Below are 25,073 nucleotides of genomic sequence, written 5' to 3'. Positions count from 1 at the left end.
AAAAGCTACATCAAGACAATGAGAAAGTAGGACTGACCTGATTTTAAATTAACAGATTAAGGGCTACTTAGTATAGCGTCTTCATCAGGTTCTATGTGGCATACGGAAGACTCAGGTCATATAACTTCCTTAAGGCGCTCACAATTTAAAGAGGTGAGCCCACTGTATCTCCAAACCATTCAAAAAGAATTGGCCAAAAACTAAATGGTGCCAGGCTTTGTAATGTTTTTTAAAGAAAAGAAAGTAATGGTTCCTGCTTTTATGGAACTTTGAGCCTGGTGAACAATCTGTTGTCATTTATGAATCAGTTTGTGACTCATTATTGGAATGTAATCAGTGGTGACAAATTTCCAGCCTTTAAAAAAATGAACCAAAAATGTATTCAGCACTGCCAAATTTAGTGTATAAAATGAGTGATCAAATTGGATACGATGATTCTAATTCAGAAAAAAGTTAGCATTAGATAAGGACACATTTTCTTATGCTCCTGCTAAGCTTTCATTGAAGATGAGTAACAAAGGAGAAGGTCCAGGAACAGAATTGCCCAAGGTGGCCACTTTGAAGTGGAACATGATTGAAGGTCTAAATGGGTACAGTCTTTTTAAAAAAGTTTTATTTCTCTTTTGATGCATCTCAGAGAGAGTACATCAACTATCTATAGTATATATTTATTATAATCACATTTTTACTCAGAGACCATATTATTCTATCTATTGGATTAAAACTAAACAAATGATTATGCTTCAAATGAATACCAACTAAGTGGGAGAATACCAAGGAAAGATCAAACATAGCTCTTGCATCCACTGGGCACACAATCTCTAATCCAAATAGATAGACGAGCTGGTTTCTCAGACGTGAATTGCAACAAAAATACACACATATATAACAACATCCATAATTTTTTTTATGCCCAATATTCTCAAAGGGACTGACTATAGATAACATTTAATGAAATAAAATTTTACTTTTCTTTTCACCCAGAATAAATTTCTATTCTGCTATTTAACTTGATCATTACATAGAATCAAAATTTTAGAGAATGATATGGACAGATAGATACATACCTACATACATACATTCATACGTATATAGATCTTTCAGGATTTTGGAGCAATTTGATGAACAATTATCCAGAAATTGTAAAGAGAGTTTAAAATAATAATTTGCAACTACTTATTATCTTTGAGATTCAATATTTTTTTTAAAAAGAATTACACAATAATAACACCTATACCAAAATAAAAAAATGGATCTTGAGGCTGGTAAAGCATTATAATTTCTGTACAAAACTATCCCTTAAATTGTGCTTATTTAAAACAATCCTTTGTGTTCCATGACTGACCCAATAAAAAGTACATATTAAAAAAAGCCAACATTTATTGAGCAATGCTGTTGTGATGATCTCTTTATATTTACTATCTCATTGTTTTCACAGTAGTCATATTAATCCCATATTACAAAAGAAAACAAAAAATAACAACAGCAAAAACCCTAAAGCTTAGAGAGGTTAGTTATTCATATGCCCAGGATATTTGAACCCAGAGCCCAAAGTATTTAGCCCTTGAAATAAATCTCTAATAATAAAATATTATTTGATTTGTTGTATGTGCTAGCATGAGAGTTCAGTTTTATGGGTTATTCTGAGAAACCCTTGATATCTAAATCTAGATATCAACTTATCTAGATTTGAATATCAGTTATCTAGATTATTTATACATGAAGAAACTGAAACTAGAGAGGGTTAGTGACATGTGTCAGATCACTCAGCTAAATAGTATAGAATTCATGACCAGAATTAGGTTTCCAAACTTCTAAGGTAGCATCCTCTTCTCTGTACAATAGTCTTTTTTTTGTATAGACTGCACAGTCTACAGGGATATTTGAACCAAGAGTCTCTTTCTTCTTATAATTCAGTCATAAGATAGTGGCTTGTTTCTATTGCCTATCAGATAATTTAGCACCCTACACTCTTCATGGTAAAAACTGAGACTCGTGGTTTTTCCAACCACGAGCTACTCTTTAGGTGAACTTCTTGATAGATGAATAGGATAGTTTCATTACTTTGTTACAGGAGTGGAACTAGAAATCAAAACTACACTTCAAATTTGCCAAACCTCAAATGATTCTGAGAATTCCTTCAAAAACAAAAGCAGCAAAGAAAATGCCTATTTTATCCTTCACCCTTCATACTTTCATCAGATACAGCAAGAAATTCAACTTCTAGGACACTATGAATAGCATCCTATTTTCACTACACAAATTGAGAGATTGGCACACTTTTCCTCTTTTTTTTTTCATGAATTTAAGTTACAAACTATCCCTATTTAGTTAGGAACTGTACACAATCAGAATAAGAAAATGTTATGTGACTCCTTCCCACTCAGGGTTTTTTGGTAGAACTAGATAGGCAGTTGGATCAGGAAAAAAAAAAAAAAAGAAAAAGGAAAAAGAAATTCACTGACACCTTGGTTATTGCCTAAGATGCTATTATACAAAGAAGAAAAGTTTTGCAGTACGTACTCAGTAATTATTAAATTTCTCTCATAGATTAAGACCTTTTTATATGCATATAAAGGCAAAACTTGTTATAAGGCAAGATTTGTGTTCATCCGTAGTTTATAATTTTTGCTTCAAATTTTAGTGTTTGTTAATTTAAAAATGCCAGCAAAGATAACATGAGTTAATATTTTCATAAAATCACCCCTAGGCTGCAGGATGAGGGATCACGAGGCGTGCATGTGATAAAGAGGAAAGACTGCATCAAAAGAGCTTAATTCCTGTCACCCCAAAGAACAAATGCAACCAAGAAAAAAGTCTTCTCTTTAAAAAGAGTAAGGTGACTATCGTCCTAAATGCTTTTGCTTTTGCTATTTCAAGGAGGGGTAGGTAGGTGGATTTGTGCATTTTTTAAAACCAAAGGAGAGATTTTGTGTGCAACATTTACCACTTTTTTTTTAAATGTGATTTATGCTTTTAGAGAGGTTCATTTTCAGAAGAAATCTGAATGAGCAGACAGTCTGCAGAAAGACATTCCAATGAACTGGTTAGGCAGGTAGTTGTTTGGAAGGAACACTGCCTCCGGGACTTGTGAGGAAGATAGAGGTAGCACATTAGAGGGAGTGAGAGAATAACAGAAGGAGTGAGTTACTTCTCCTTTCACCAGCCCCAGACAGTATTCACATTTATGACTAATCTTATGAGTGCAATCCCTCACCGCCCACCTCGCCTCCACAAAAAACAATGACTAGGAAGTATTCATTTTCTCAGATATAAAAGTGTTGCTTTTGGGTTCTGTTTTTTACCAAATCCCCCCAACCTCCTTGCCCTTAGAGAACCAAAAGAAAAGAAAGATCGTAACAAAGTCTTTAGATTCCATGCCGCAGAGCTACTGTGTAGAACAGGTTTTGTTCCACATTTCAGACAGAACACAGTGGTTTACAGGTCCTTTCAGGAATGGTTCTGGAAAATGTGCTTGCCTGTGCTATGTACCCACATTAAGACACAAGAGGAGTCCTAGCAAAGCCGAATTCAGAAGCAAGGGATTGGTGATTTATCTATTACAGAGGATGAAAGGGTTGAGTAAGCAGCTAGTCTGGTTCCAGATTTTTAGGCATAAGAAAACTAAGACCCAAGAAGGGGAAGTTATTTGTCCATCAACAGAAAGCCAGTTAGGGACGGCAGTGCCAGGCAGCAGCCAAGGCTTTCGACTCTCAGGCCAGTGTTTTGTCACTAAAACTCATGACTGCTATACGTCTGAGTGCCTTTCAACATACAAAGAAGAGTAAATTTTTAAAGCCCCATATTTAAAACCCTAAATTTCTTTCCTATGCCAAAGGTCCTCCAGAGAGCTTAATTTTACATGTGATGTGTTAATTCTTAAACCTCAAGAAAAAGAGACAACATTTTGGAATACATTTGTTTCCCAGTATCAGTTATTCACAAAATAGATTTTGTTTTTCTTCTTCTACATCCTCCTTAGTTTTCCTTCTATCTGATCAATTTCCTGCAGCTGAGTTGTCTCTTTTTCTAACAGACCCTTACTGAAAGTCAAATAAAATATCTCTGGGCCACATCTATTTAATTCAATAGCAGAGATGGTTTGTGCTGATTCCCTTCATCTAGAGAAGCTGACATCACTAAATCCCTAAGCCTCCACTAAAGTTGAGGTTATAGAAAAATCATCTTGATACTCTACCTAACCACTGAAGAGAGGGCTATTTTTAAAAGCCATATTTTATAGAACCATCTAGCTCTCATTTGAAAGAAAGCAGGTAGTAATATCCATCAGAACAAACCATACCCAATTCCAAGACAAATCATATGGGTTTTATTTCTAAATTAGCTTCTGATTCACACCCTGTGCTATGGAGGTACAAAATTGAGATGGTAAAAATACTTGCTCTTTTTCTACCTCTTTAAGAGTGTGTGGTGGGAAATGGCTTGAATAATGTCCATAAGAGCTCTCAGCTTCTTGGGAGGATAAGTAAACACAATGAAGTAACTGTTTTTTTAATCTATAGGTGAATTATATGTCTTTCCTAAACACAAAGGATAACTTGGATAGACAAAAGGGACCAAAAGTAAGCTCATATCACTGCAGACAATATACTTCTGATAGGCACCCAACTCAGCTAACCTATATGCACAAAGGAAGTGAGAGGGTCATACTGCACAAAATAAGAGTCTCTCTGTCTCTCTCTCTCTCACACACACACACACACACACATACACACACACACACACACACTTTTTACATTTTACCTTTTACCAGAGGAAGAGTCCGATAATCTTTCTAAGTAGAAATAATTAATTCAGGTAAGGTTTTATCAGCCTTGCTTTATATCCCTAGTCCAACATTTTGTCAACATGGTTCTTGTTTTCTAATTAGTGGGATATGCACCTTTATCTCTCATTAGGCTGTAAAGTGAAGGGACTCACTATTCCTACTCCAAGAACTGGCCCTTGATATATTCTGAGTAAATGTTGGGGAGGAAAAACTAGACAGTGAACAAGTCCTTATGTGAAAAGAACAGTCATCCAGAGAGACTTAATCATAGTCCCAACACACTCACTTCTCTTGACAATCAGCACACGGCATGGCAGAGTCTGACGTCACATGAGCGTGCGGGCGCCTCGACGCCTCCAACCACTCATCCTCTCGTCACCCACATTCTGTACCCTATAATCAGCTCAGCAAGGTCACCAGGTTAGAATGTACTACTGTTTTCCTTGAAGTGAACCCAACTCTACTCTTTGTCTATTCCCATACTCCTCTTACTTGTTGGGTTTTAGCCAAACCAAACTGACCCTCCTCCCATGCTACAATTTACCAAATTCATGTCTACACTTAAGTCAAGGGGGTCTCAAACTGAGAGTGGATATATATGTTCTGTGGGTCCAGGAAATTTAAAAAAATAATAATTTGCATTACTCCAAATGAGACAAGTATTCTAAGCATCACAATTTCCTATTTTCTTCCATTGAATGTTTCACACGCTTAAGTCTTTAACCTAACTAACTTGAATGGTTCTCTTTGCCTAGAATAATTTCTTTCCCTGCTTTTTCACATGGCCAATATACTTCCTGAGCTTTCAAATAGAAATGATCATCAGAATTCCTGCTGAAGTTTATCTATACTCTCCTCTGGTACTTATTTTCTATCTTGATAAGATTTGTTTGTATGTGTCTCCTGTCCCATAATAAACTGGGAAGTTTGGGGGATAAGAATGTGCTCTTTGTTTATTTGTTAATTTCCCAGATTTTCTCAAGTATAGCAAGCATCAAATGTTAACTAGATGGCAGAACCACTGAGCTGCTTAATGCCTGAGAGCTACCCTTCATAAAGAGCATGATGTGAATATTGCCACTGAACTTATACAGTGCAGCAATCATTGCTGATGACTAAACTCTGGTCTGGTGTTCAATGTCTTTTCTATTTATCCCTCAGTAGGTATGATCATTTAGATCATTTATAATCTAGTTCATTAATTTCATATCTGTCTCCCCCACCAACTCTATATTATAGGTAGTGGTATACTCAGCTCTTTTTTTTTTTCAGCTCTTTTATTAAACTTGTGCCCATAGCAGAATATCCTGAACTTAGTAAATAATCAGTAATTTCTTGTTGAATTGACAAGAATACAAACTTGAAATTTTTGTCATTTTGCCAGGGAAAATATTCTTATGAACGATCTTCACAATTAGAAAACAGACTAGGTGTGCGATCTTGTTTAACAACATCTTACTGATAAAGACATGTAGCCAACCAGTTAATAAATATGTTTAATTACTTCTTCTAAAGTGTTACAATCTGCCTTTTTATTTTTGAAATGACGTAACCCAGCAGCGCTTTCTACATGTTTTAAGATGAATCACAGATAGAAATATCTATTTTAAAGTAAAGACTGACCTAGAAGTTTTTTCTCTGTCATTATGGCTGTGTCCCCTTGGGCAAGTCACTCTCCACTCAGAGCCTAAGTTTCCCCACCTATTAAAATACGTATGTTAAAACAATGGATTGCACCAGTGTTTCTCAAATAGCAGGATCAACTGGAGGGCTTATTGAAAGATTGTTGCCCTCTCTCTCCTAGTTTCTGATTTAGCACATCTGGAGTGGAACCCAAGAATTTGCATTTCTTAACAAGTCCTTAAGTAATGTTGATGCTGCTGGCCTGAGACCACACTGAGAACCACTGAATTAACATGTCTAGGAATCCCTGCAGCTCCGACTTCATTATCCCACTAAGATTTAAACCCAGGTATACCCAAAGTGTGTGCTCTTAACTAGTAGATGGGAAAAGGTAATATTTTACTATTTTAAGATTACTGAATGACAGCCAAATAACTGGAAAAATAATAATATTTAATAATTAAAGTGAAAATGTTTTCTTTGAATTCTATGAGACCTGCAGCTTTTAAAAGAAATATGCTTCAAAATTTTACTCTAACTTGAAGAAAACTCAACTCTATCTAGTTTCAAATGGGAAAGGATGGGCTAGACAGATTCTTACAGCATGCTAGCATATCTTCAAATATTACTTTCTTTTTATGGAAATACAAAAATACAAATCTAAGCAAATTTCATTTTTTTCCTGCATCAGGAATTGCTCTACTTAAGATGAATAATTTCTGGTTTCCAGATTATCACGTTCTAAACAGTAACAGCAACAACCATCACCACTGAAAACTGACCACATGCAATGTATTGTGCTGACTGCTGTACATGTCTTCTCTCAATTCTCTAAACAGCTTTTCTATGGTCTGTCACCAACAGCATCATCTTCATTTTGCAGGTGGGGAAATCGAGGCTCAGAAACATACCAGAATCAGAAACATACCAAGATCATCCAAATAGTGAATGACAGAACTGGATTCAAATGCAGGCAGCCATCTACCTCCAGAGTTTGAGCTCTTCACGTGTCTCTAATAGTAGATGTAGAGGCAGGTTTAGAAAAACCAGAAAACTGAGTCAAGCCCTGACTCTCTCCCACAAACTTTACTGGAAATGTTGGAGGAGCCAGCAGTAATCAACTTGGATCTTAGTTTTCCCATCTATTAAAGGAAGGCTGGACTAGGAGTAGATCATGTCTATAGTTTCTAAGTCTAATATTCTAGATTGTTTCAGGCTTTATAGATTAAAACTACATTAAATAAACTGGTGACCAAAGGAAGGACAGGTGACTAATAGTATGAGTATTATTTCAAACAAATCAGATTCTCTTTAAGCCAGCATGCTAGGATTTCAACCTGATTGGTTTTTAAGAGGATGCAAGGTCAGAATCAGCTCCAGTGTTTCTGCTGAAATCCCTTTTTGTTTATCTGCCCTCTTCAACTTTGTCATTCTGAATGCATACACACTGAACACAGTGTCTTAAGTAACATTGCTGAGGTTACACCAAAGACAGGTGTTAGGGGAACTATTTCCCCCCCGGCTATCATTTCCAACTCTCCCTCCTCCAAAACCAAGGGAGGGGATAGCAGGAAAAGGGTTTCTTTTCAGATTAAACACAGCGACTGCAAACACCTTCCCCTAGGCAATAAATTCTCTGCCAGTGCGTGCTGCAGTTTACCCAAACACCAAAGCAAAAAGCAAACAGCCCCTTTTGTAAGGGAGGAGTTGTCACCTGTCAAGTGATGTTTGTGAATTTCTAGAGAAGAGAGAAAAAGAAAACCCTTTCCCTTATTTTATTAAGCAGACTGTTTGTTCAAGGTTTGAAATGCATACTTGGGTTTAAGGTAAAGTCCCTGGCTTGGCACTCTTGAACAAAGTGGTGCCTTCCGATTGGTTACACTGTACAAAGAAGAGAACAGAAAAACAGTCTCTTCTGGGGACACCTGAACTTAATCTAAATGGAGTGGATTTTGAGCCACCTCATAAGCAACATAAGTAACTGCAAACCCATCTTCCAAAAATTAGAGTGCTTTTGCTATACAGAATATATGTTCTTGTTTGTTTCATTTGTGTCCATAGAACTAATACATAAAAGCTTATATGGCACAAATTATGGTTGATGATTGTTTTAATGGTACTAGCCAAGGGGTAAGAATGCTAGGGATACTAAAAGCAAGGGTTAAGAAGTGCTGGATGGCAAAGGAGAAAATACGCCCAGTCCCGTGTTCTGCGCTAATCCTAAGGTAAAGCTTGGAAATATACTTTGTATATCCCTCTTTTACCATCTCTTTCCTCACATGTTTTGTATCCTAATTAGGTCTACACACCCTACTCATAGACGCTCTATTCTCTAAGATGTCTTACTCATCTCCAGGCAAAAACTACTATCCCTTTTGCACTTAAAAATGTATCCAGAGGGATTATTTCATCTTCATTTGCAAATGACTGGAAACTCCTTTAGTCACTTAGACATATTTGCATTATTTAGAGAAGAGATTGTATAACCAAAATTGATTTCCACTTTATAGACACTTTTGCACAATTCGTGTGAGTGTAAATTGGAAAAAAATTAAAACTCATGAAAAGAAATTTGATAATATGTATCCATAACACTGGTGTTCATACATTTTACTTAATAATTATACTTCTAAGCAGCTAGCACAATAAGGGTTTTGTATGTACATATTCTTCTTTAGGTTTGACATAAATACACTATTATGTATAAAATATATAGCTACTGGGAACCTGCTGTACAGCACAGGGAGCTCAGCTCAGTACTCTGTGATGACCTAGATGGGTGGGATTGGGCGGGGTGTCCAAGAGGCAGGGAATGTATGTGGCCGGTTCCCTTTGTTGTGCAGCGGAGGCTAACACAACACTGTAGAGCAATTATACACCAAAAAAAAAAAAAAAAAAATCTATGAGTAGAAAAACAGATAAATCATTACATACCTATGTAGTGATATATAATACAGTGATTAATGTTGTTTTGAAGATTAGTGAATAAGAGAAAAATGTTCACCATAGAATGCAAAGAAAAAGAAGCAGGTTACAAAATTTATATATGACATGATCCAAATATGTCTTATAAAATCTATTTCTTCTAAGAAAACAACTGGAAAAAACCTAAAATTTTCATAATTATTATCATTAGTTAGGAATTCTATACACTTTTGATACTTACATCTAAAATTCTTTTTAATGAGTGTGCATTGCTTTAATAATCAGAGCAATTTGTATTTTATTATAAAATGTAATGTGTATTCACCTATTTCACAAGAGTTGTTATGAAAATCAGCATAGACAAGTAATAACAAAGATACTAATTTTTAATTGACTGTATATTTATACGCCAGGAACTTTGAATGAAAACAAATCAGGTAATGAAAAAAAAAATCACAGTCCTCGAGGTTGATGATAGATATTATGTCCATCCATACAAAAGAGGAAGGAGAGACTCATAGAGATTATCAAGTTCACACAGCTAAAATTGGTAAAGACAGAATTCCAACTCTAGTATGTCTGACTATAAATCTCATGCTGTAATTCTAAAGTAAGTAATAAATTGCAAAGCCCTATATTAAATAGCAGGTAGTCAGTCATCAAAGTGAAAAAAAAAAGTTGTTGATCAAATCTGCCTGCATTAAACTCTAGTGGTTTTCTGGAAGACCAAAAAAGGGGGAGGTGGAGATGGGAAGAAGCAAGAAACATGGAAAGGAGCAAGAGAATGTATAGAAGTAACAAAAGGAGGACAGTAGTGGTGGTGAGGATGGCTCTGGAAGCCTAAAGGAGATCAAAGTAGGAAGTGAATAGAAGGAAAATGGAGAGCTTGATGTGAGTTCTTGAAATTAGTGTCAGACTTAGAGTTGGGTAACATCGTGCATTTCTGGTGCCTAAGAGACCAAGACACTTAGAAAATTATTGCTACTTGTATGACATAGCCTTTCCACTTTTTGAGCCAAGGGAAGACATGCAGGAAGGAAGATTTAGAATGTTTGTGTGACTCAGGTAGCAATGCTCTTACCCAGTCCCTTGCAACTTGACTGGAGTGACTTACTTAAACACACTTTTTTCACAGAGTATGTGCCATATATATACATATATATACATAATTCTATAATGTTAGAAAATATCTATAGATGTTCAAATTGAGTTATATGTGAGTCAATGTGTGTGCGTGTGCACGTGTATGTGCATGTGTGTGCACGTGTATGTGCGTGTGTGTGTGTGCATGCACGTGTGTCTGTGTGCGCGTGTGTGTGTGTGTAGAGACAAGGAGAGAGGAAACAATGAGGGAGGCATGGAGGTAATGTTTATAACCTTTTGATCAATAAAAATTCAGCAAATTAAAGCTTTGACGTGGTTTATGATCCTGCTTAGAAAATAAAAGCATCTCTTTTTCTTGGAAAAAAATTCATTCTGATGAACAAAACGGTACGTGGAATTCCCTATTTTTTTCTGATAATATCCAGTCAGAACTGTAACTTTGTTACAAAGGAAGAACAATATCAATGATAAATATCATGTTCAATAAAACAGACTATTCTCGTAAGTTCTTTAAAATGCTTTTGACAGTTGAAAGTAAAAATTTTACCACTGTCTGAGGTAACGTTCAATGTACATAGATGTAATACATATGACAACTACAACATCATGGGAAGGGTTATAATATCAATATTGTGGTAAGTTTTCTGCATTCCGTTTGAAGTGGTAAAATATTAATTCTCAATAGACTGTGAAAAATTATGAATATTTCAGTCTCTAGAGCAATCACTAAAAACTATTCAAAGACATATAGCCAGAACCAAAATAGAACAATTAAAATCAAATACTAAAAATAGGTCAAATAATCTAAATGGCAGCAAAAAAAGGGAAACAGAAGAACAAAGGACAAAATAAGTTAAAAAATAAGTGTTAGGTCAAAAAAATCCATATCAATAATTACATTAAATGTAAATGATGTAAATAAACCAATTGAAAGAGATTGTCAGAATGGATAAAAAATGATACAACTATTTACTGTTTAGAAGAAACTCAGTTCAAATATAATGATAAATACAGGTTAAAAGTAAAAGGATAGAGAAGAAAATTTACCATGCAAACATTAATCAAAAGAAAGTTAAAATGGCTATATTAATATAAATAAATACAAAGTAGACTTCAGAGCAGAGCACACTACTGAGAATAAAGACAAATATTATACAATGATAGAAAGAAGATGTAACAAACTTAAATATGATGCACCTAAAAACAAAACTTTCAAAAACATGAAGCAATAACTGACAGATTTGAAAGGAGAGACAAATCCATAAGTAGAGTTGAAGACTTCAACACTCTTCTCTCAATAGAAGTAATTGAGTGCTAGTAATCAATAGAATTAGTAGACAGAAAATAAGCAAGAATATAGAAGAACTGCATAATATCATAAACCAACTGAATATAATCGACATTTATAGAACATTGCACCCAGCGAAAACAGAATACACAGTCTTCTCAAGTGCCCATGGAACATTCACCAAAATAAACGATATTTTGACTCATGAAACAAAGCATAACAAATTGAAAAAATTTGAAATTATGTTTTCTAATCATAATGAAATTAAAGTAGAAGTCAGTAATGGAGAGATAACAAAATATCTAAGCATTTGGATACTAAGCAACATGCTAGTAAATACACATAGGTCAAAGAAAAAATCTTAAGGGAAATTAGAAAATATTTTAAAGTGAACAAAAGTGAAAATGCAACATATCAAAATTTATGGGATGCAGCTAAAGCAGTGTTTAATGGAAATTTTATAAATGTAAATACTAACATTAGAAGAGAAGAAAGATCTCAACTCAGTAATATAAACACTCAATTGAAACAACTTAAAAAAGAAGAGCAAAATAAACCCAAAGAAGCAGAAGAAAGGAAATAAAGTAAGACCAGAAATAATGAAGATAAAAACAGAAGGACAATACAAAATAACTGTAAAATTCAAAAGCTGAACTGGTTCTTTGAAAGATTGATGCAACTGATAAATCTCTAGCAAGACCGACAGAGAAAGAGAGGACACAAGTTACCAATACTAGAAATGAAACAAGAGGATATTACAGATCCCACAGACATTAAAAGGGTAATAAGGGACTACACCAAACAATTCGACATACATAAATTCAAAAACTTTGATAAATTTAACCAGTTCCCCAAAACCCACAATTTATATAAACTTACCCAAGATTGAATAGATCATCTCAATAGTCCTGTAACTATTAAAGACACTAAATTTATAATTAAAGAACTCCCCAGAAAGAAATATTCAGCCCCAGATGGTTTCACTAGCCAAGTCTACCAAACATTTAACAAGAAATAAGATCAATTCTACATAATCTTTATCAGAATATAAAGGATGTCTCACATAAAGCACAAATACAGAAATCACACTGAGGTTCATGAACAATAGGATTGCCAAGATGAAAAAGACCACACATCATAATTACTAATACCATCTCTCAATGGTGGGCTTAACCTTCATTTGCTTTAAACTGTAGTTTCCTCTCTATCACAGTCCAGAAACTTTTTTTTTGGCCATGCTGCACAGCATGTGGGATATTAGTTCTCTGACCAGGGATCAAACCCAAGACCCCAGCAGTGGAAGTGCGGAGTCTTAACCATTGGACCACCAGAGAAGTCCCCAAAAACTTTAAAGTCTATAGAAGTCTATCTGGTCATTGATGTGACAGATATAATGTCATATATATATGATATTATAATATAATATAAAATATAATATAATATATATGGATAATATATATTATATTATATTATATTATATTATATTATATATGGATAATTATATATATATGGATATTATAAAAATATTATATGTTATAATATATATGGATATTATAAACAATGCTGCAATGAAGGCTTCATTTCCGTATATGTTTGTGTGTGTGTGTTTGTATGTATACTTATTTATATATTTTTGTTTTGTGGAAAAGATTTCTAAGAAGGGCACTTATAAACCAAAGGGTAAGTACATTTAACATTAAATAAATGAGAATGGGCAAACTGCCCACCACATATACCAATTTATACTCCTGCAGAAGTAAAAAGATTGACTGTTTCCCAACACTCTGACCAGTACTGGATATTATCAATAATTTAAATCTTTGCTGATCAAATAGATGATAAATAATTTTATTGTTTCAATTCACAATTTTTTATTATTAGAGAAGTTGAACATTTTATATATGTTAAACATCTGTGAATTACTTATACTCTTTGCCAAAGGGGGAGATTCATCTTTCTCTTATTATTTTATTTTATTTTTTTTGGCTGGGCTGAGCAGCTTGCAGGATCTTAGTTCCCTGACAAGGGATTGAAACCACGCCCCCTGCAGTGGAAACATGGAGTCCTAACCACTGGATTGCCAGGGAATTCCCAGTTTTTAAGTGCTTAGTTTATTTGGGCAATTAAACCTTTGTCATGTGTTATAATTTTTTTTTTTTAATTTTTTAAATTTATGTTCTGTCTTTCTTTTCTATATAAATTTCCCCTTACCCAAAATTTTCAGTCTTATCTTTTAAAACTTGTGAGCTTCACATTATAGTTTTTTAAATAAATTACTTTCATAATGGTTACCTAAACTTAAATTACTCTTTGCTTTCCTCTTTTTGATCAATTTGACTCATATTTCAAAGCCTAAATGAAAATCACCTTCTCTGTAACATATTGCCAGTTTTACTCAGGCACAATAGACCATTTCTTTTTTATGTGTCTTAAAAAAAATACATGCATTTGAGTACTTTTCAAAAGTAATATTATACACACTTGACTTTCTGCTATATTATGGTCTTCTCAAGGCTAGAGACCATGATTTGTTCATCTGTATCACAAAGAACATAGCATACAGGAAAGAAAATTCTAAAGAAATGCCTGTGGCTAGATCTCGTCTATACAGTCTACTTGAAATCTTATATAATCTTGGGTCATAGAAGATACAGGGTATCATGCTAGATGCTGTGACCTAAGTCTTTCCAAATACAAAAACACTGTTTTTTGGTATGTACAGCTGAAGACCCTTCATTTATAACTGGATGCTACAATAATAATTTACAAAAATGGATGGTTTTAGATAATTACCACTAAAATCCCTAGGGAAAAACCCAATTCAACTAAATAGGGCTTCCTTCAAAGTACAAAGAATAAAGAAATACAAAAGTAAGTGTTATATAGTTTCCATCCATCATTCCAGGAAAACATTTAAGTGTTAATACCATCAGCCGCCTCTTAAGGACATGACAGGCATGCTTAGACAGCTTATAAATAAGGCAAAGCTGAGATATAAAGTAATACATTAGACAACAGGATCAAGAAACAGTAAGGATCTTGGAAACATAGCCTAAATTATAACATTTTTTGAGAAATCTTGTTCGCCTTCATTTGCTAATCCAATGTAGTTTATTCTTCAGTGACACTAAAATCATCCTAATGATGGAGGCACACACATTCTTTGCAATTCATATTCCCTTTGTTCATAATCAGAGCAAAACATTAGGACTTCACTTCATGACTAGTTCTTAAGGTGAAGGTTGTTTCAAAAATCAATAAAAATGGGATGACATTCTCAATTTTAAGATTTTTGTCCTTAGTAATCTGACAAGTCATTTCATGTCCATAGATTCATATTTCTTGCATAGTGAAAGAATGCTTGGCAGGGATCCCAAATTTTTTTTATTATATGCAAGAGGAAGGTAATTTATGTGCAGAGATTTGGAACTATTTAGCTATTAACCTATACACAGAAAAGTGAAAATATGCTACCAAGTAATGGAAGAAAAGAACCTCATACCAGTTGCAGCAGATCTCAGTTTAGAAGGACTAGGAATCTCAGAGGTTCCTAGTTCTTATTTTCCAAACCAGAACACCACTTATTACACCCTGAGCTAGACCACTATTTTGCCATTCCTGTTGCTGAGGACTATCATTGTTATCTAGTCTCACCCATTTGGCCTCCTCACATGGACATCTATGAGGATGTTGGAATGGTCCTAAGACAAGGGAAAACCCAGGATTCATATAGAATTATACTTTAACAGCAATGTCTCAGTTCTATGGAGATGAAACTCCAGACCAGCCACAGACAGGCAAGTTTATTTTTTAAGTTCACTCTCACTCCACTTGTACACTCCTTTCAATGCAGTTATTCCCAAGTGACGTATTTTGTTTCCCCTACTGGCAAAACCCCATTTCATTTTGTTTTCCAGCTTTTCCTGAATCACTTCAATCCCTTGCTCCTTGCAAACATTTCTATCCTGCTCTTATTTCCTGATTTCTTGTTACCCTCAATCTGACATACAATTTCAAGTTCTAAGTTGCTAGTAAGAGATGGTAGAACTCTGTTCCATCATTCCTAGTTAGCAGTGGTGTCCTGTGCCTCTCCAGAGGAGGGAAAGGTGTGGTGACTCTCTAAGGTATGACTATCTCATGATGGAGGAGTGGAGGTTTACCCACACAGATGAACCTCAATTTCATAGAAAAAGAGGTACTCAAGAAGAAATAGAGGTCAAGTTCCTCTCAAATACAATACCTTAGAGAAAGATTGAGAAGAAAAAAGATTGTGCCCAGTAAGGTGGGCAAAATACTGCCACTGCTGCTGACTACATATGTCAGCCTAGAAAAGTTTTTTAACCCCCTTTTTTTATTTATTAATTTATAAAACAAGGATAATAATTGTTACCTCACAAAGTTCCGGGAAAGATTAAATAAAATATCAGATGTGTTAATCATCATCCGATATTGAAGCCTAAGAAAGCCGTAGCTTCGAAAATTTGTAATTCAGACATCCAAGAGGAAAATTTAGATCAATTTCAAATTGAATACTCTCAGTTTCAATCAGGCCACTGCTCTTATGAGCATAAGTAAAAATCAATTCCAAAAGAATCAACATCAAGTGTATACATTCATAGCTGATGCTCAGGAAAAAAATTTGAACACCTATGAATAATCATCTTAAATATTTCTTAAATAATAATAACCTAAAAAAACACAAGGCAGTGCATTCTTAGCTAAACAAGATACTTATCACAAGAACAATTATATCTGTGAACTTTCTTGGCTTTCTCTCTTTCATTCTTACCCTCTTCTAAGATCATTGTTTAACTTAGCTGACACTTTCTCAGATACTCCACTAGGTTTTCTCCAAAGATTCCTTTAGCTATTTTGTAAAAGCACCAAAATGAACTTTAAATGACTGAAGTTTTAGAACTCAAATGGCAAATCAGGGTACTTTCAAGCAGAACTGGGGAAACAATGGAGGTAAAGAAAAAGCATAACACGTTTTATACTGACCCACTATAATCAAAAGGGAAGGAATACACGAGGAGGAAAGGACAGGAAGTTTTGCTGCTGTGAATGTTGAAGCAGAGGATGGTCCCCTGATTGGTGATATTCTAGAGCTGTGCTACCCAATACACTACCAACTAGCTGCATGAAACAATTTAAATTTAAATTAACTAAAGTTACAGTTAAGTCCCTCATTTGCACTAGCCACATTTCAGATGTCCAAGGGAGCCATGTGGCTAGTGGCTAATGTGTTGAACGTAGGAATATAGGACATTTCCACTGTTGAAAAAAAAATTATTTTGAATAGGACTATTTTAAAGAGAACATTTTGACTTTTTAGATAACTCCCAAGTCTCATTTCTTATGACTTCAAATTCCTGGACTTCCCTGGTGGTGCAGTGGTTAAGACTCTGCACTCCCAATACAGGGGGTCCGGGTTCAATCCCTGGTCAGGGAGCTAAGATGCCGCATACCACAACTAAGCCTGCGCGCCACAACTACTGAGCCCGCGTGTTCTAGAGCCCGTGCGCCACAACTAGAAAAGCCTGTGAGCCACAACGAAGAGCCCGCAAGCTGCAACGAAGACCCAGTGCAGCCAAAATAAATAAATAAATTACTTAATTTTAAAAAATTCCTGAGGTCCTACTATGGGCCAAACATGGTAACAAATACTGGGCATGACAAAATATGGTTCCTGTCCCCTTTAGAGATAGAGAAAGAAACAACTATAATATTGTGTCATAAGTAATATGATTAAAAATATACCTAGGTTTCTTCAGAGGAATAGTCTCTAATTTAGACTGGTAGAGAACAATGATATGGAATCTTTTTCTAGAGAAGGTAAGGCAAGCATGGTGTTCAGGGATGGATAGGGATTGGCTAGACAGGAGAAAAAAAAAAAGGGATGTTCTCAAGGAGAAAATGTCTAATAAAACAAAGAAGAAACAACATGGAACATTAAGAAACCACATGTTTCAGTATGTGAAAAGATAATAATAATAGGAACTGTAAATAAAAAGGCTTGATTCTGCATTTTAAACTAAATAACTTGGTTTGCTTTTATGAGAAACAGAAAATCCCTGCCTGGAGAGACTATAAAAAGATAGGTAGCAGCAGCCTAGGCAAACCTGTTAGCTTAAGAGGTGATAGTATTAAATGAATTGGGGACATCCTAATTTCTAAGTCACTGTCAAATCAGAATTTATATATTTATAAATATTTATATTTAATTATCACACATTCCAAGGCCTTGAATTACCTGTCCCTTGGATTTATCTGTCAGCTTCCTTCTACTAGCTCAAGGATAATTGAGACTAGTATCCATATTAAGATGGAAGGGGCCAATGAAGAAATGTATTTTTCACTTATCAATTTGGTGACAAAATATCAGTGTATTTGAAAAGTTACAATTTTCTATTTTTGGTTGTTTCCTGTCCTCTTCCCCCACTTCCCCTTCTCCCAGTATTAAAAAGTACAATCTATATTAAAGGGTATATAGTGAGAATTCCAGGAAAATCTTACATCAGACCAGAGAGGCAAGGCATACCAAAACATCTTTCATCTGTACTATCTTTCAAATAAAGTAATTTGGTAACCACCCCCTCCCCCCAAAAAAGAAAGTCATGGCACTTTATAAAGTGCTCTCTTTAATCACATCAGCAGACACTCTATGACACCCCACCCTTCTTCTAGCTCCTTTCGTTTCCATTTTTCTACAAATTTTTATTTGTTTTTTATAGAAAACGCAATAGGGCTTGTGTGGTGCATGAATGATTAAAAAAAAAGAAAAGAAAACCCACCAGTTAGCATGATGGGCTGCACAAATACAAGAAATTTCATCTAAACGCCTCAGAAAAATGTTTTACTATCCTTAACCCGTACACTCCTTAGCTGCCTGGGAGGTGTGTGCATGTAAGATTTTGCCACTTTATAGGGGAAAAACTGAGGTCTAAGGTCATGAGGGACTCAGTGGTAAAGCCAAAAAAAAGAGCCTATTTTATGTATTAGTTAGCTTCTTTCCTCTTACTCTATTACTTGAATCTGTGTGTTTGCGTAGAATTTACCTCATCCTCCGTCATTAAAGAAGGATAATTCTATGAGAGAGGCAGTTTGCCATAGTGGAAAGTACTTTGTATACAATTCAGATCTTGGCTTTGGTTCTGACTGTCTCCACCAGCTGTAAAACATTGGGCTGGCACCATCTGCTCTAAGTTGGGATAGACATGGGGAGCAATTTAGATAAAGAATGCAAGGAATTATCTCCAACCCCCTTCCCCATACCAGTGGAAACGTATGCATCATGAAAAGTTGAGGCAGACCCAGATCCCACAGATCCTAATTATTTTTCTGCTCACCACATTGACTAGCTTTCCAATGGCCTTGCCCATTCACAGCCACCTGCCTTTTCATGTGCCATGAAAGAGACGGGTATAATAGAGGTGTGGATAGCATGGCCCACAGATTTAAAGGGGAAGCCCATGCCACTCACCCACATGGGGTCACTGAGGTCTGAGTCTTGCATGCGAATACAGTCCATGCTAATCTCGATCTTGTTTGTTGCACCATTTTCTGATGGTTCATCCACAAAGTTCAAGTCAATGGGCTGAACTGAACAGATGGGCCTACCGTAAAGGAAAACAAAAGTGTGTTAAGTGTGGAAAGGGACTAAAACACACTCATTCAGTCGGTAACAATGAGCTCTATTTGCTTTAAAGTTGGCAAGGCTTGTTGATTGGAGTCAAAAAGCCTAGGATTGAATCCTGGCTCAACCAATTACCAGATGTGAAATCTCTGGCATTCCAAATCTAAGCCCTATTTGTAAAATGGGAGTCATGATCCTTGCCCTCATCAAAGAACTGCTAGGTGGAACACAGAATAGAAGGAAAGTATCAGGGATATACCCTAAACTTCTGGGTCCCCAATGCTCTGATATTGTTTCATCTTTCCCTTAATTTACTCACATATCCAAACCTGATCTTAAGAAGGAGATCTTTTCCTAGCAAGGCATACAGACCAACAAAATTTAGTGTTTTACTTTCTCAGAGGGTATTTGCAACGTAACGGTAAATGAGTCTTTAAACCAAAGGAACAAATTTGAGTATCAGAGAGTCATTGGGGAAGTTATTTTGGGTTAGGTAGGAGAGGCTTCTGATCCTCCAAAATTATACCACCTTAGAACAATAATGATCTTTTGGTGCTGGAAATTGAATAAATCTCCACTGAATTTTGAACACAGAGATACTATTGCAGAGAATAATTTTTTCCCAACAACATTAACTGGTTTTTATTGATTCTAGAAACATGCCCTAGTAAGCAATACTTTGACCATCCACAATTACTTGTTTATAATAGTTCAACAGTTTTTTGCTTATCTGATACTTACTGTTCCAGAAAATCCCAGATGTGCTGGAAAACCTCTGGACTGAGGAATTCGCTTGTCTGTGTGCTCTGGGACATAGTGGATCGGTAATAACTTTCTTTCCAAGAGAAATGGGCTGGGGTTTCTACGAACCTTAAAAGGACAAAAATGAAACTAGGATTATAGTTTCTGTACTTATGATACTGGATATTAAAATTAAAGCATAGTCAATCAAAAAAATCAAGTGAATCTTCAAAATCATTCAGGGATACACAGCAAATTTTACAAGTTACACAACTGGTGTTTCTTTAGGCAGTGGCAAGGATCCCATTTTGCCATAAAATCAGGCAATCAAGTCTTCTATCAAAGCTCTTCATTCTTAAATAATAATGTTGTTACACTCTGCACCTCTACTTTCTGCCGATTTCAAAAAGAAAATAAACATTCCCTCATTAAGTCTGACAGCGAGTCTGACCTATTATTAAATCCATTTCATAAATGTCTCAACTGATTATCTGCCCATTCAGCCTCCAGCAGGTAAAAAGTAAAATCAGAAAATGAAAATGAGTTCAGAAAATTTAAATTTCACCCTCAGATACAGAAGAGATATAATGTATATAAACTTAGTTTGTAAACTGTAAAAGGGTTGTGTAGATAATGGTGTTGTTATCACTATTAACAATATTAATGTTAAAGTGTGAATAATAACAAAAAAACAAGATAAAAAAAATTTCACCCTCAGCATAATCACCCCCTTCATGACTACCATCTTAGCATCAGGCCCAGGGACAATAAACTCAAACCTCTAGATCCAGATTTTTTTTAAAAAATCACCTGTTACACATCTTAATGTGTGTGGGGGTGGTTTTTAACCGGAGTATAGAATTCCATGTCAGACCAAGGGATAAGCGAACATCTGAATAGATTGCAAATGAAAGGTATTTCTGTTTGTTTCATTTTGTTGTAGGGTCCTCAAGTTTGCCTTTATTTAAAATAAAAAAATTAACCTTGCTCCCTATACATGTGAAGGAAAACATCAGCTTTCTCAGGTGATGTCTTCTCCAAATCTGCATTTTATCTGCATATCTCATCTTAGTATGTGATTCATTGTGATTATCAGTAGACTAATTTTACTCCAGGATGAAATTAGCTAAGCTTTTAATCGTTACTGCTAGTATTATAAAGAGTTAAATAAATAGTGTACTAGGATAGTCAATCACCTTAAATTTGCAAATGAATGATCTGGTCTAGTTACATAATAGAAGATAATAGCATTGGATTTATTGTTGATGATTTTCAAGCTATATGGAGATGCACATTCATTTACTAAAGTCAGATGTATAGAGAACATCTATTATTTGCCAGGAAGATAATGGGCACTGGAGATAAAAAGTGAATTAGACTATGTCACCCTCTAGAAGGTCCTGGTAGAGAAGGTAAAGCAGGAAAACAAATCTCTAATAAATGTATTAAAAGTGTGCATAATATTATAAAAGCACAATGATGAAATATATCATCTCATCTGATGGATCAAGGAAAGAGCCCTAAATAATGAGAAGAAATCAGTCAGGCCAGATAAGGACTAATGGTGCAGAGTGAGCAGTCTATGGCATTGTTAGCACAGTGTAAAAATTTGGGGCAGAGAATGCCAGGAGATAAAGCTGGAGAGGGAAGTAGAAACTTATGTGATATGTTTTTTAAAAAGCTTAAATATTTCAATACTCCTAGTGAGTATTGAAGAATTTTTTTGTAAGATATTTTAAACGAACTTTCTATTTTGAAATAATTGTAGCTTCACATGCAGTTGTAATAAAAAAATGTAGAGATTATCCATGCCCCAGTTATTCAGTTTTCCCCAATTGGAAGTAACATCTTGCAAAACTATCATATAATATCAGAACCAGAATATTAACATTGATATAACCTACTGATATTTTTCAGAAATTCCCAGGTTTACTGTACTTTACTATGTGTGTGTCTATGTGTGAGTGATTTCTATATAATTTTTTATCACATATGTAGGTTAGCGTATCCATCCTTACAGTATTAAAAGATTTGAAGCATTAGATTGAAACAATATGTCTTTCATTGATAAATCCAGAAGTTGTATAGAGGAAGGATTTATAGCTTATTGGTTTATGGGCAAAGTTATTTAGGAGATTGTTGCACAAGTCCAGGTAAGACAATAGGATGATAGAAGTGGGGATGGAAAAGATGGAGAAAATTTTAATTATTAGTGAAAAGGTTAAGTCAGATATTGTTTATGTTACTGACAGAAGAAGAAGGAAGAGTAGAGTCAAGGATGACTTCAAGTTTCCAGCTTTCTTGGACTGAGTGGTTGATGATTCCACTAACTAAATCAGTAAACACAGTTGGAAGATCCAGCTTGGAAAGAAAGGAGAGACAATGAGATCCATCTTAGCATGTTAAGTTTGAAGAACCGATGGGATATACAAGAAGTGAAGCAGGCAGTTGAATAAACTTTAAACTCTGGGGAGAGGAATGGGCTAGATATTTAGAAACAGAAATCCTCATCATAGGGTGAAAATAAATCCATGAGAGTGAATACAATGACCTTTGCAGAGCAGGTGCAATGAGGAGTGAGAAAGTTAACCTTGTGGAGTTGGAAACAAGAGTGGGCTATCAGAGTTTATGAAGTCCCTGATGGGCACATCTAGAAAATCTGTCTATAATTAGAAGAGCATCTGAAAATCCAATATCTTTAACTTGAAAGGGTAAATTAATTTTCTTCATTTCTTTTTTGGAGTTGGAATCCAGACATGGTTTATACACTCCCAACTAGTGAGTAGAAAGGAAATAAAATTTAATAGATCTAATACTGACTGACAGTTAAGAAGATTTCTCCCATAGATGGCACTTTTGAATATGTTTGATTTACATTAAAATTTTTCTTCAAATAAAATAGGAGAAGGAAGTGGGGAGAATAAAAGTAAAAACAATTCCTAACCAGTGACAAAAATGGAGGTGAACAAATATATGAATTATTCAAACTCCAAAAAGTAAACAAACTGTCACATGGATTGTCATGTACATGGACCCATAAGCATGTCCCTAATATCCAAAGACCTTAACACTATGACTTGTAGCCTGACAGCCAGGTGAGCACTAGAAGGTGAACTCAGCAACATGATGTAGATTCTCAGTAATAGTGATGTTCAGTATGTGACATTCAATACAAAAAAGGAGAATTTTTTCTTAAAGTTGGCAGAAACATAGGTGTAGTTTCTAAGAGATTGACAGTTAACATAACCTAGATCTTAAGTAACAGACAGTATGGGGCTGATTCAAAAAGAAAGAAGGATCTTAGATGGAAGTTAGACACTGTCACTTTCCTCTAAAGCAAAAGAGAGAAAAATACTGTGGGCTCCATAGTCACTTAGTATTTCTACTTCTTTCACTATTTCTACATGGAAGTTCTGGTTTCTTTTTGTGCTTACTCTGCTATTCCTTTGTTTCATATTTTCCCTCTAGTTTCTCTTTGACTTCTAAAAGACCTTCCCTGTATCTCTGATGTCACCACTAACCAGCTCCAACACCTTGGAAATGCCCCTCAGCTCCGTGAGCTTCAGTTTCCTTGAATGTGACATAAGGATCATCATCTCTGCTCCACTGCCTTTCAAATGCCTACCCAATCCTCAGTGCTCTCCTGCCCACAATGTATTTCCTGGTTGCTTATTTGAAATATAATCTTTTTTCTTTAAATTTTCTTGGCCTCTTGTTGGATCTAGTCAACGCTAGCTTTTTGCTTGTGTAACAATTACTATAGAGGATTTTAAGTAATTCAGGGCTAAGCCTGTATCTCCCATCTTTGTATTTCTTGCAGTTTGATAGTTCCTTGAGGTTAGAGTGGAAGGAACATGGGTTTTGGAGGGAGACAGACTTGGATTCAAATCTCAGGTAACCGTTGGCATTCTATGAGGCCATTCCCAAGTTATTTAACGTATTTGTACCTTACTTTTTTCAACTATGCTTCCTTCATAGGGTGGTTGAAAGCCTTACTTGAAAGGTTTACTTATAGAAAATGTATTATACATTTTCACATTTACACAATCAATACATTGGTTCTATTAGGTCAAATACTATATAATTTGTATCCAGGTAATACTTACTGAATTGAGCTAATTAAATAGTGTATTTGAAAAGTCTGCTAAACTTGCAAAAGTGTCACACAGAAGTAATTACATTAAACCAGAATTATCCCTCATTTCAATCCAGTTCAAACCTTTCATCCTGTATCTGAGTCCTTGGACCAAAACAATGCCCTCATCACCTCTCAGTTTCTCCTAGATCACCTTTGTCTCAGGCTTGCTACATTAACCTGGGCAACTTCCTCCCCCAGGGCCTCAAGAATCAAGAGGGCTTTATAACAAAAGATAGGGGTGGGCTGTGGGATAGATTGGTGGTTATCAAATTGTGTTTCATGAAACCCTAGGTGCCTCGGTGTATTCACCAGACGTAAAGAAATGGCCATACTGGTAGATCTCCTCTCTCCTTAACACCATGAAGTTTGTCTTTTGCCTGTCTTACGTGTATTAGGGCTCTGAGCAAGATTTCATTTGAAGAAAGCGTTCTGTTAAAAAGAAAAAATCAGTGGTGTAGGCTTGAGGATCTTCAAGGTCTCTTCTTTGCAAACCCATTATTGATTTCCATTTCTGAATAAATATGTAAAACATTTTTGAGAGAAAGGAAGGAAAGTGATCAGTTGGTGTCATAGGACAGGAAGAATGAGGTTAAGTCCTACCTATCTTCCAACATTTTGCCTTTGGGTGAATCTCAGTATCAATTCACTCATAGAACAATCACTCTGTTCAAGTGGTTTTATTAAACCAGCTGCATAGCACAGGGAAATCAGCTAGGTGCTTTGTGACCACCTAGAGGGGTGGGATAGGGAGGGTGGGAGGGAGACGCAAGAGGAAGGAGATATGGGGATATATGTATATGTATAGTTGATTCACTTTGTTATAAAGCAG

The 25,073-nt window shown here is 35.4% G+C and overlaps 1 protein-coding gene across 3 annotated transcripts in view; it reads right to left on the bottom strand.

The window, feature by feature from the left end:
- Positions 1–25,073, bottom strand: part of TP63 (tumor protein p63) — a 220,496-nt gene that overhangs the window by 115,129 nt on the left and 80,294 nt on the right. For all 3 annotated transcript variants that reach the window (XM_059922077.1, XM_059922078.1, XM_059922076.1), the window contains exons 2-3: positions 20,107–20,235; positions 19,213–19,345 (exon numbers count right to left, since the gene is read on the bottom strand). In XM_059922077.1, coding sequence (XP_059778060.1) covers positions 19,213–19,345; positions 20,107–20,235 — 262 coding nt within the window. The remainder of the gene's footprint in view (positions 1–19,212; positions 19,346–20,106; positions 20,236–25,073) is intronic.

This window comes from Balaenoptera ricei, chromosome 4 (assembly GCF_028023285.1).
Source record: "Balaenoptera ricei isolate mBalRic1 chromosome 4, mBalRic1.hap2, whole genome shotgun sequence".
NCBI classification, from domain to species: Eukaryota; Metazoa; Chordata; class Mammalia; order Artiodactyla; family Balaenopteridae; genus Balaenoptera; species Balaenoptera ricei.
Note: the sequence above shows the minus strand (reverse complement) of the source record. Positions and strands in the feature narration are given on the sequence as shown.